This window comes from Artemia franciscana, chromosome 16, assembly GCF_032884065.1.
Source record: "Artemia franciscana chromosome 16, ASM3288406v1, whole genome shotgun sequence".
Lineage (NCBI taxonomy): Eukaryota > Metazoa > Arthropoda > Branchiopoda > Anostraca > Artemiidae > Artemia > Artemia franciscana.
In genome coordinates, this window is record NC_088878.1 from 30281195 (window position 1) to 30294220 (window position 13026).

The 13026-nt window shown below is 37.7% G+C and overlaps 1 protein-coding gene across 2 annotated transcripts in view; it reads left to right on the plus strand.

Annotated features, from left to right (window-relative positions):
• Nucleotides 1-13026, plus strand: part of LOC136037334 (regulator of nonsense transcripts 3B-like) — a 45425-nt gene that overhangs the window by 15633 nt on the left and 16766 nt on the right. For both annotated transcript variants that reach the window (XM_065720006.1, XM_065720005.1), the window contains exons 4-5: nt 6133-6362; nt 8440-8606. In XM_065720006.1, coding sequence (XP_065576078.1) covers nt 6133-6362; nt 8440-8606 — 397 coding nt within the window. The remainder of the gene's footprint in view (nt 1-6132; nt 6363-8439; nt 8607-13026) is intronic.

Genomic DNA, 13026 nt, shown 5'->3' on the forward strand with positions numbered 1-13026 from the left:
TGTTAAAAATTATAATATTATTTAAAAATAAAAATATTATTTAAAAATAAAAATATTATTAAAAATATTATCTAAAATTATTATTTAACAATTGTAAGCCTTTTTTGTTTAGGGCTCTGTTTTGCTTAGTGTCAGTAGCAGTTCTCGCCTCTCTCGCACCCAAGGCTCAATCTTGATTAGCCCCCCCCCCCCAACCCCATGCCTTCCAAAAATCTACCAGCCAAATTTTTAACAAAATTAATTAAATTCGATCTACTTACTTCTATTTTCAAGGAATGGTAGTGGAGATATGAAAAAATTAAAATTTCGGATTCATTATACTTTCAACTACGCCTTATGCTGCTAACTGTGCCTTCTACTTTATTTGCAAAATTGTTATAACCGTAAGATTATTTATTTGAAATTTTGCACCCCCTAAAGTTTTTGCTCCCAGGGCAAGTGTCCCCTATTTCTGCCTCTAAAAGATCATCTCCGTAGTATTTAGAAAGATTAGATTTTTAGTTATCATGATTTCGCTTTCTCTGATTGAGGTTATGTTGCAACAACATAATCTTAAAAAAGGAGGGAGGGGAGTTGATACCCTCACCAGTAAGGGTTATTTCTAACATTATATATCATTGTGAAAGATGAATATACTGAAATAGGACTAGATTTCAATGCTAAATGGAAAATCATCTTGTTTAATTAGAGTGGATATTTGTGTTATACTTGCGTTTGCAATCATCACATCGTGTGCTTCGTTGACATACCTAGGTTTGCCAATAGGTAGGTTCATCTCTGCAGCAAGGGCTTAGCTTCTTGCGCACATCAAGAAGCGAACGTCATCCGCCTGTGAGAGTATTGTTGCAAATAAGCTGAGATTTAACCTTCTAATCCTTGTAGGATTGTCAAGGCCGTATCAACGGGGGGGTCACACCCCCCTCCCAAACGTTTGACTCGTAGAAACGTAACAAAAATGAATATTAAGGAATTTGTGATGCGTTTTATAAAGTTTTTCTTTGACCCCTTTCTCACCCCCCTCCCAAAAAAATATGGATACGGCCCTGAGGATTGTTCGCAAAGTGTGTATGTCGCACAGTTTTGGAGAATCTTTACTGGCACAGACATTAATCAAGTCAGATGGTGCTATTAGTGTTTTTGAAATATCTCCTTCGCCTCCCACCCTGGACCCCAAACTCATTTTGTCTACAAAAACCAATATTAACAAATTTCTGTTGGGTTTTATAAAGTTGTTTCATACCCCCCTCCCAAAAAAATTATGGATACGGCCCTGAAGGTCGTTCAATGTTATTGCTGCACCTAATGTATGTCGCACAGTTTTGAAGAATCTTTACTTGTACAAACATTAATCAAGTCAGATGGTGCTATTAGTGTTTTTTGAAATATCTCCTTCGCCTCCCACCCTGGACCCCAAACTATTTTTATCTACTCCCCCCTCCCGAAAAATGCGAATCTTTAGGTCCCCCCCCTCTCCCCCAAATTTTTGTCCGATTCGTGAGAACTTAACAAAAATTAATATTAACAAATTTCTGAAATTTCTGAAATTTCTGATAGGTTGTATGAAGCTTTTTCCTATCCCTCCCCCCCACACACACACATAAAAAATTGTGGGTACGACCCAGAGGATTGTCCAATGTTATTGCTGCAGCTATTGTATGTCGCACAGTTTTGGAGAATCTTTACTGACACAGACATTAATCAAGTCACCCTAAACTCTTTTCGTTTATTGTGTCATTATAATCTAACTGATCCATTTACTGCCATTGGAGCAAGTATTGTGGATCTCAAGGATAAACTGTCACACGAAATGGAGCCATATCTTGTAGCAGTAAAAAAAAATGGCCACAGCAGGAAGTAAATGTTTTTGTCTCTGTACCCGTAGAAGAAGTAGAAGTTTTCTTTTTGTTTCCTTTTATATATTTGTTTGTGCTGTACTCTGTCGATAATTTATTTTTTATGACGGGTTATAAATAAATCATTCATTTGTTCATTGCCTAAAAAAATTGATCAATTCCTACTCCTCTGTTTAAAAAGGTTTTTCACACGGAATATTAAAGAAAAAGCGTTGAAAGATTATCTAAAATAATTAAAATGACTCTATTGAATAGACTTCGAAGATTGAAAATCAAGTAAACAAAACTGATTTCGACTGTATTTTGCAAATGAAAAGAACATGAAAGATTTAGCCGACGAAACTGATTCTTTTTATGTAAGCAACTAAAAGAGGTGTTTTTACCTTTTTATTTTCTTTATTTTCCCCAAAAAACTGAACAATAGCACAATTACAGAGTGACCAGCGTGGCACTTCTTATTCAATTGTCTTCTATTCAAAACAGAATCAGAGCATCTCAACAAACGGCTATGGACCCTTGTGATGGTGTAGTGGAAGTAATCGTGCCTACCAATCTGGGCTCCTAGGTTCAAACCCGGCCGCCACAAGGGAAGATAGCATGATTTATAATTTAATAGTAATTGTTTTCAATTCACTTCACTTCAGAAATGGTTAAGGTAGCAGGTATCTCGCGATTTAGATGAAAATCTTCTAAATGAAATCAAAATAAATGAAAACAAAAGTAAAATAATTTAAATTTTTTGAAAATGAAAATAATATTAATACCGACAGATACATCAAAAGAATTGGATTTTGATGTTGATTTCAAATATATAAATATCATCAAGCAAAATTTACGAGCCTAAGAAAATATTGCCTTATTCTCGAGAAAAGGGGGAAACACACCCTAAAAGTCACTGAATCTTAATGAAAATCGCACCATCAGATTCAGCGTATAAGAGAACCTTACTGAGGAGGATTCAAGCTTCTATCTGGAAAATGTGTATTTTTGTGTACAAAGTTTTTTTTGTATACAGAAAAATGTGTGTACAAAAATTTTGTATTTTTGGTAGAAAATAGATCACGGATGCGTGTTTATTTGTTTATTTATTTCTAGTTTTTTTCCAGCGCTGATCTCAGCGACCCACTGGTCCTAGAGGACTCATTCAAACGGAAATTAAAAATTGTAGTACCTTTTTTAAGTGACCGCAAAAATTGGAGGGCAACTAGGCCCCCTTCCACGGTCATTTTTTCCCAAAGTTACCCGATCAAAATTTTGAGATAGCCATTTTGTTCAGCATAGTCAAAAAATTTAATAACTTTGTCTTTGAGAATGACTTAATCCCCACAGTCCCCGGGGGAAGGGTAGCAAGTTATGAACTTTGCCTGTTACTAACATACAGTATTGAATTGAATTGAATTGAATTTATTTATAACCCGTTATAATACACATGAAAAACGGAGTATAATGTGAATAAAAGAAAAGAGGAAAAAGAAAATGGTCTGACAAACTAAACAACACTTCACCTTACTTAAGAACAATTAAAACATACAAAAGCAAAACATTCATTGAATCAAAATAGCGCTCCATGGATGCCAACCAATTCTACTATTATAAGCTTCTGTGCTTTTTCTGATAGAAACCTTCGGGTCTATGATGCCGTACCTTTTAATGACCCAGGAATTGCTTGACCATGGTGGAAGGGCAAGCAGGTATTTTGCATACCGGAAATAGATTCGCCGAAGCTCCTTCGTCTCGGTTATCGTAAACGTATGCCAAAAAGATGCAAGGTATAGGAAATTTGGGAGTGCAGAAGCATTGTAAAGTTTCGCTAGCAGTTTGCGGTTGAGTAGAAGTTTGTTTGCTACCAAGCATCCGTATGCAGTTGCTGTTTGACGTTGGAAATGAAGGATCAAGAGCCTTCTAGTTGCTTTAAGAGTGTCACCGATAGGATGCCCTAAATATTTCATTTGTGATTTTGGGGAAATTGGTGCGCTGTCGAGAATAATAGTAAATCCTGTTCGAGTTTCACCCCAGTTGAACAGAACCACGTCCAATTTTTCTCCATTGAATGTAAGGTTAATTTTAGTATATTCCTTACTTAAAATAGTAAAATTTCTTTCGAACGACTGTACTATTCGACTGGGGTTAAAAATATCATCTGCGTAAGCGATAAGTGACACATCAATCCCTTTTAAAATACACGAAGGAACTGCGCTGGATTGGGCGTTCAGGATAAAGTTATTCAAGGCAACTGGAGAGGTAAGGGCACCCTGTCTGACGCCTCGACGGACTAGAATAACGAAACGTGTTACGGTCCCATCAGGTAGCGTGATTACAACAGCAAGATGGTTATACATATCATACAAAGCACGAATGGCAGACGTGTCAACTCCACGTTTATATAGCTAAAGGAGAATTTGTGCGTGAATCAGAGAGTCGAAAGCATGGCTTACATCATGACTCCCTAGGACGAGTGAATCACCAGACTTATCAGCATCTATAAGTATTGACGATAGTGCAGTAAGAGCGTGGGCACACCCTATGCCTTTTTGGAAGCCAAACTGATATGGCGGCATGTAGCATTTATCTGTAAGTTCTGGCATTATGAGTGTTTCAAAAATCTTGTAGAAAGTAGTAGCAACTGTAATAGGGCGATATGAAGAACACTCATTCAGCGATTTATTCTTTTTTGGAACAGGAGTAAGACGACCAGAAGAGAATGAGGTCGGAACTATTCCAGTTGTGAACACCATTTGGAACATGAGATCAAGGTGACAAAATAGTAAGGGACTTCCAACAAGAATGTGCGCAAATATTATCTGTACCCCTTGAAAAAGGTTTCTTAATTTTTTGCGTGGAATTCCTAATATCAGACAGTGAAACAATAAACGTGGGTGCAGCCTTTTTTGACTGTATCCGATTGAGATCACATTTAAGGGGATATTCCACTGTGAAGTCAGGTTCTGAAAACTCTTTCAAAAAATGCTGTTGCCAGGCCTCGGCAGAGATATGAGATGACGGAGCGTTTCTTTCACTCTGGTTGCGGGTCAAACTTAGCGGTAAATGGTCAAAAACACAAAATTCACATCTACTGTTAATGAGCTACTAAAATACTACTAGATACAAGGGCATGATCAAGATTAGACACTGATCTGGTAGGGTGAATGTACGTGAAGTCACCCGCTTTCGGTAAAAGAACACTTTCATTTGGAATCAGACTATGCTGAAGAGCTGTACGCGAGCTTTCCCTTTTGGATATATTACAATAACAGTATTGGTTATTGGGAAGTATACAGACGTTTTGGACGTCATGACGTCATGGAGAAATTTTTCATGGGGGAATGGAATCTTTTATGAAGGCGGTGCTGGATTTCCCAGCATTATTTAAAAAATGATCAGATATTGAATAAAAAAAAAAGTTTTTTCAACTGAAAGTAAGGAGCAACAGTAAAACTTAAAACGGACACAAATTATTAAGTATATGAGGCGGTTTGCCTCCTAGTCAATCCGTCGCTCTTTACGCTAAAGTTTTTCTAGTACTGTCAAAAGAGCTATTTATTTTAATTAAGCAGCCTTTGTGATTTAGGGGTCATTCTTGAAGAATTAGAACAAAATTTGAACTTTAGCGTAAAGAGCGAGGTGTTGGGTTGGGGGCAAACTCCCTCATATACGTAATAGTTTCTGTTCGTTTTAAGTTTTAATGTTGCTCCTTACTTTCAGTTGAAAAAACTTGTTTTTATATTTAATATTCTTAGCAAGAACCAATAAAGAACGAACTACGTTGTTATCATTTTCACCCTAGCCGTCCTTTAAAATACTACTATTATGACGTCATTCATCATCTCGTATACGATGTAGTCGTATAAGATGTAGTTTTTCGTGATTTAATATCACAAAAGGGATTTAATTTTAAATATTGCGTCTGTTCACTTACAAGAGGCACTAGATGTAGCGGTATCCTTTAACAGGAGCCTTTAAACAGTTCTCTATGATGTTCCAGTGCCCCGCCAGCTGCGGATATGGAAAAAAAAATCATGCTTTCCATGCAAAAAAAGTGATTTTCCTTGTTGTTCAAGCCAAAGGAATTTTCTTGTTGTTTAGTCAAGAGACTTTAAGTTTCCCGTATGGGACTTTAGGCCAAGACGATTCCAGTGATGTAGACCTACTTTTTGTTTCGATCCGACGCCATTTTTAGGGGGTTTTCAAGCTTTTTTTTTGGTTACTACTGGCCGTGTTCGTCCTTTACTAGGTTGCAGATACTTCTGTAACCATGATTCGATAAAATTGGAATTTTCAGGTTTGGTTCATACTCCTCTAGTGGACTACCTAAACAAAAGAATAGAGGAAAGAGCTCGAATTCGTGATGAGAGGAGAGAGGAAAGGCGTAAGAGAGAATTAGAAAGGAAGCAAAAACGGGAAGACGATAGAAGTAAGAGAGTTGCTGCTATCGAAAAAGGGAAAAAGACGTCGAGAGAACAAGAAAAATGGGATGAATGGGAAGACGACTACGAAGAATCAGCATATTATGTGAGTGTTCTTTTACACATATCTAGTTTCACCTTTTTATTATTTATTGGCAGGGGAGCAAATACACTTGGGGGAAACAAAGTGGAAGCTAAACCTAGAAAAATGCTCCACCTTCTCCCCAACGTTCTTAAATTCTTCTCTAAACAGGGGATAACTGTTACACTCTAAGAAAAAAAATCCTTATATGTTATGTTGTTCTTAAAAACGGACTACTTACTCCCTAAATAGCTGGGGGAAAACTTGAATAAACTGTGTGTCGAAACTTCGTTGGTTCTGTTGAGCATAAAAATAACAGAAGTGGGAGAAAAGATTGTACAAGGTTTATCATTTGGTATTATTTTTTTTTTCTTTTTTTTATTCCTTTATTCACGGTGCCGGGTACATAAAGATATCTGATATGTCGCTATTCTTTTACCTTGTTCTGAAACCTTGAGGTTTTAAATGACCGTTGAACCTTCTTTTAAAAGAGTCAACAAATCGGTTCGTGGCGTGGCCTCCTTTAGATAATTGGACCGATCTCTGTGCCTTCGTGTCTGCCTTGATGGCTGGACAAGGGGGGGGGGGGGAATACGAGAGAGCTCATCTGAAGGAGCTGAATTCATGTACTTGTAGAAAACAGCCATCGACGCTATATCAACCCTTTCACTGAGAGGTGCAAGCGAATCATGTGTACAGGCGCGGTCCACCCGATGAGTCCGATGAGCGGTCCATCCCGATGGACCGCTGGTGGACCCGCGGTCCACCCGATGAGTAGTGCCAACAGTGTCAACTCTATTCCCACTTGAGGATTGGTGCCCTTCGAGGAAGTTATAGCCAAGTGAACATCGTAGCATTCATACGGAATTGTGATTAATAGCCAAGGCTCAGGGTAGTTTTTCACAGTTAGGAAAAGTTTGGAGGAATAGGAAGATAAGCCTACAAACCAAGATTAGAATATTAGAAGCTACAGTGATAACTGTGGTCAAATATCGCTCCGAAACATGGGTGCTCCGAAAAGTGGATGAAGATTTGCTAGATGTTTTCCAGAGAAATTGCTTACGGAGTGTTTTGGGTATCCGGCTGACTGGCCGTATTTCCACCAATAGGCTGTACAAAAAGCGTGGTTCAATCTCGCTTTCTAGGGCTATAATGAGAAAAAGCTCGAGATAACTAGGGCACGTTCTGCGGATGAAGGATGACAGATTGCCGAAGATGTCCTTTTGGGCTAACCGTCTAGGGCTAAGCGAAAAGCAGGTCGACCATAGTTGGGGTGGGAGGATTTAATAAAAAAAGATTTAAAGGAAATGGGAGCTTCCTTGGAGGGCGTAAAGAGGGAGGCTTTAAATAGATTGGGATGGAGGAAGAGTGTGCGTAGCTGTATTGGCCTCAGGTGGCTTGGTGTTGTGATGAGTTTTTAGTATCGAGCTGGGCGGAAGAATTTTTTTTTGCAGTGAAGAGTAAATCCCAGCTTTCTTGCGCAGGAGGCTCTCACCCCATCAAGGTGGTTATTCCAAGAGAGGTCGATGGAGAAATGAATCTCAATAGACGAAGCTCGTCGACTCTTTTTTTAGTTTTATTTTTAAAAATGAAACTGGGGCGTTCACGTAACACAAGAAAAGATTTTACATGAGCCATCTATGTGAGCCACCTTGCTGGTCATATTGCAGAAGGAGTGCCTTAAGTTCGTGGGAGGGGTAAGCTTGTTTACCTATCTCCTCCTAAATGGACAAAAATTTACGGAAAAATTGAGAAAGTTCTAAACTGATAGGGTTTAACTAATAGGGCTCTATGGGAGTCGAGTTTTGTCTGAATATGTTCTAAAAAGGGAATATGCGTTAGACCAGAATTACATGCTTTGGAATTTCAAATAAGTAATTTTGAGTTTCCTAATGATTTGCGTCGATTGTCACGTAGATTAGTTTCCGTAGATTAGATTGTGTAAATTAGTCAAATAGATAGATTATAGGTAAGTTTCATGCAATGGGTTTTAATTGTTAATAGGGTGGGTTTGATAGAGAAATGTACGGAAAATCAAACTTAATCTTTGCCAAGACTGACAAAGATGATCTTAGGTTTTTTTCTGATTTCTTTTTTATAGTCGAAGCGAAAGGAACCTTCATGGAAAGAGAAAAAGACGTTTAAAGAAGAGGCAAAAAAGGTAGAAACGAAGAGTTTAAAAGAGAAGAAAGTAATTGAAGAAGCTAGCAAAATAAGAGAAGGGAAAGAAGAGACAACGCTCTTGAAGAAAAAGGAATCTGATGACAAGTAAAGGTTTTTTGCACTTTTCTTCTCTTATTTGTTAGCACGTGTTAAAGAGTATGGGAAAACTATTAAGAAAGAAAATTTTGGTACTTTAACTTTAATAGTAAAGTTTACTAATTAACGGTAAATTAATTTACTGTTATTTTATTTATTTTTAATAACTAATTTGTAAATTGGTTTAAGTTAAATTAGCTTAAATTAATGAAATTTAACTGATTAAATTAGATCCATTTCATCATTACTTTATAAGTAAATTAATTTTTAGTTAATTAATGAATTATTAATAAAAAAGAGAGAGGGAAACTGTCGCTAACAGCTCTTTGTTTTCTCTCTTCTTCTGATTCTGAATTTCCTGTATAAAATTAGCTTACAAAATTTTTTGATATATCACTTTTATCCTTTCCAAGGCAGAAATGATTATTTCCCTGGAAGGGGTCCCTGAAAGGAAATATATCACACACAGGAATACTCCTATATGACATCATTCCAAGTATGTGAAGACGAATATTTTCCACACAGAGGAAGAACCTTGTGGATATTTCTCAGCTGGAACTAGTAAAGAACAAACCCGCGGCAATCAGTCAGTGGAATCACTCAAATATGACATCATATCCAATATGACATCATATTGTATGTGAAGACGCAGTTTTTGTCAAAAATTATTTTTAACTTTAAAGATTATGTTTACTTTATTGCAAAAGGTATTAGATGTAGCAGTTTCATTTCAAATGAACCCTTAAACAGCTCCGTAGAATGTTTCAGTGCCCTGCTGGCAGCGAAGAAGGAGAAAAAGAAGAGATCTCATGAGTTTACTCGGTGTACCCGAGTAAACTGATTTTCCTTGTTGTTCAAGTAAGTGAGCTGTAAGTTTTCTGTGTAGAGTTTACGGCAGTGTTGATTCCAATGGTGTACTTATTATTTTAATCCAGGTGGCAGGGCTCAGTCCGAGTGAGACGAGTAACTGGCACTGACACCTCACATGTTGCTGAGGCGCGCAGCGCCTCACCGACGCTTGCCAGGGGTCAGCTAGTGAAGAATAAAAAAAAGAGAAATGAGACCAGTCACTGTATGGAATGGCAAAAATTGATTTGCCTTGTTGCTCAGGATTTGGACTGTAATTTTCCAAAATGGGGAATTCAGCTATGGTGATTCCAATGGTGTAGCTTTTATTTCCATGCTACACCATTATGGAGAATTTCAGGCTATTTTATGAAATTCCCACGAATTTGTTTTCATAACGATTATCATTGAGATTAATCAAAAAAAGTTTCCATCCCTTAATCAAAACTTGTTGTAGCGCAGTGAATTGATGCTCCTGTTTGGCAATACGGAGCACCAGGGTTCGATCCCCGCTGCAGCAATGTTAGACAAATATTCACATGTTTTATATTATTATCCCTGAATCATTTTAAATAATGATTCTCCTTCACTTGATAGTTTTCTTTTCTAGTAAGCAAGTGGGTGCTCTTTTCAAAACTAAGATACAATCAAGTGCCAATTTTTGGTGTATACTGTTAAAAGCATTATTAATATGTTTAGGCGGGGAATTTTTTTCGGGGGGGGGGACGTGGAGGGATTGGTATGAAACTTGGTGGGAAAAATAAGCCCAAGTCCTAGATGTGCTATTGATGTAACTGGAACAGATCCACTCTCTTTGGGGGAGTTGGGGGGTGGTTAATTCTGAAAAATTAGAAAAAATGGGTTATTTTTAACTTACGAAGGAGTGATTGGATCTTAATGAAATGTGATGTTTGGAAGGATATCTTGTCTCAGAACTCTTATTTTGAATCCCGACCGGACCTGGTGACTTTGGGGGGAGTTGGGGGGGGACCTAAAATCTTGGAAAGCGCTTAGAGTGGAGGGATCGGGATGAAACTTGGTGGGAAAAATAAGCACGAGTCCTAGATATGTGATTGACATAACTAGACGGGGTTCGCTCTCTTTGGGTTGAGTTGGGGGGGGGGGTTAATTCTGAAAAAATAGAAAAAAGAGTTATTTTTAACTAACAAAGGAGTGATCGGATCTAAATGAAATTTGATGTTTGGAAGGATAACGTTTCTTAGAGCTCTTATTTGAAATCCCGACCGGATCCGCTGACATTGGGGAGTTAGGGGGGGGGGGACCTAAAATCTAGGAAAACGCTTGGAGCGGAGGTAGCAGGATGAAACTTGATGGGAAAAATAATCACAAGTCCTAGATACGTGATTGACATAACCGGAACGGATCCGCTCTCTTTGGGGGAGTTGGGGGGAGGATTAATTCTGAAAAAATAGAAAAAATTAGGTATTCTCAACTTACGAAGGAGTGATCGGATCTTAATGAAATTTGATGTTTGGAAGGATACCGTGTCTCAGAGTTCTTATTTGAATTCCCGACCGGATCCAGTGACATAGGGAGGAGTTGGTGGGAACCTAAAATCTTGGAAAACGCTTAGAGTGGAGGGATCGGAACGAGACTCGATGGGAAAAATAAGCACAAGTCCTAGATACGTGATTGACATAACCGGAATGGATCCTCTCTCTTTGGGGGAATCGGGGGGAAGGGTTAATTCTAAAAAAATAGAAAAAATTAGGTATTTTTAACTTACGAAGGAATGATCGGATCTTAATGAAATTTCGTATTTAGAAGGACCTCGTAACTCAGATCTCTTATTTGAAGTCCCGACTGGATCCAGTGTCATTGGGAGGGGGTGGAAATCTTGGAAAACGCTTAGAGTGGAGAGATCGGGATGAAACTTGATGGGAAGAATAAGCACAAGTTATAGATAAGAAATTGACATAATTGGAACGGATCCATTCTCTTTGCAGGAGCTGGGGCTTGTTAATTTGGAAAAATTAGAAAAATTGAGGTATTTTTAACCTAAGAACGGGTGACCGGGTGAATCTTAATGAAATTTGATATTTAGAAGAAACTCATGTCTCGGAGCTCTTATTTCAAAATCCCGACCAGATCTGTTGACATAGGGGAGGGTTGGAGGGTGAAACCGGAAATCTTGGAAAACGCTTATAAATGTTGTAGATACGTGATTGCCATAACCGGACTGGATCCGCTCTCATTGGAGGAGTTAGGGGGTGGGGTTCAGTGCTTTGGCGAGTTTGGGGCTTCTGGACGTGCTATGACGATGAAAATTGGTAGGCATATCAGGGAGCTGCACAAATTGGCTTGATAAAGTTGTTTTCCCTGATTCGACCATCTGAGGGGCTGAAGGGAGAGGAAAAATTAGAAAAAATTGAGGTATTTTTAACTTACGAGTGGGTGATCGAATCTTAATGAATTTTGATATTTAGAAGGATCTCGTGACTCAGAGCTATTATTTTAAATCCCGAACGGCATTAAGCCTCTGATTTTCCTTTTAAAGCAATCTATTGATTCTTGGAATTTTGCTAGAGCTCATACCATATGAGCTCTTGGCTCTTCCGACATCGTCACAAGTGCCATATGAGCTCTTAGCTCTTGTTTTTTAGAAAAAAACTTATTAATTAAGTTTAAATGGCATTTAATTTTAATTTACCCATCTCGGAATTGGAAATGTAGTCTTAAATACGTATCTACAAAATACTTTTAACTCCACTAGGATGTGTTATATTATATGTAACACACATCATATGCTATATGATGTAAAATATGTACCTTTTTCTTAACATTTGTACCCTTGTGCAAAAGAAAAAAACTAAAAAAAATTCTGAAATTGGAATAAATAGAAAAGTATTTCCATTTTAAGTTTTAAAGCTTACTTGAAGAACATTAAAATGATTGCTTCTGCTAATTTTAATTCTTCAGTTACCAACTGCTGCTAGTGCAGCAAATCCGAGGTTCCGCTGTCATTACGGGTTTTGAACTAATTACTTTATTAATATGGTTTACTTGTGTTTGAAAATTTTAAAGGCTGAATTCTTAAAGGATGTGATTGACGATGAGCCACAGAAGGTATTTGTTGAACTCCCAGAAGAGAGTTTTAAGCTTAGGACTCCAAGTTGTCGTGGATTTTCTCCGGAGTGGAATTATGATTTCAACATTGATGGAATTGGGAAAGGTGTTGTGATTAAGCTACTAGTAAAAGATTCAAAGATAGTAATAGGTGAATGTAGTATTAAATGGGAAGATATATTGTCTTCACGTAACTCGGAGTTGATTAAAGAGCTGGAGTATAAAAATAAAGTGTCGGGTAAATTAATGCTAGATCTCACTCTTTATGAGGAGGATGATTCTGGAACACGATTCGAAGTTAAAGTCGATAAATTAGAAGCATTGATGGAAAGCGACCAGCAAAAGGAAGACCAAGAAAAAAAGGAAGCTTTGATTGAAAGTGAACAGCAAGAGGTAGAACAAAGAAAAAAGGAAATTGGAGATAACAAACAAACTAAACCGCAGGAAAACCAACCACATCAAAAGGAAGACCGAGAAAACAAGGAGGCTTTGATTG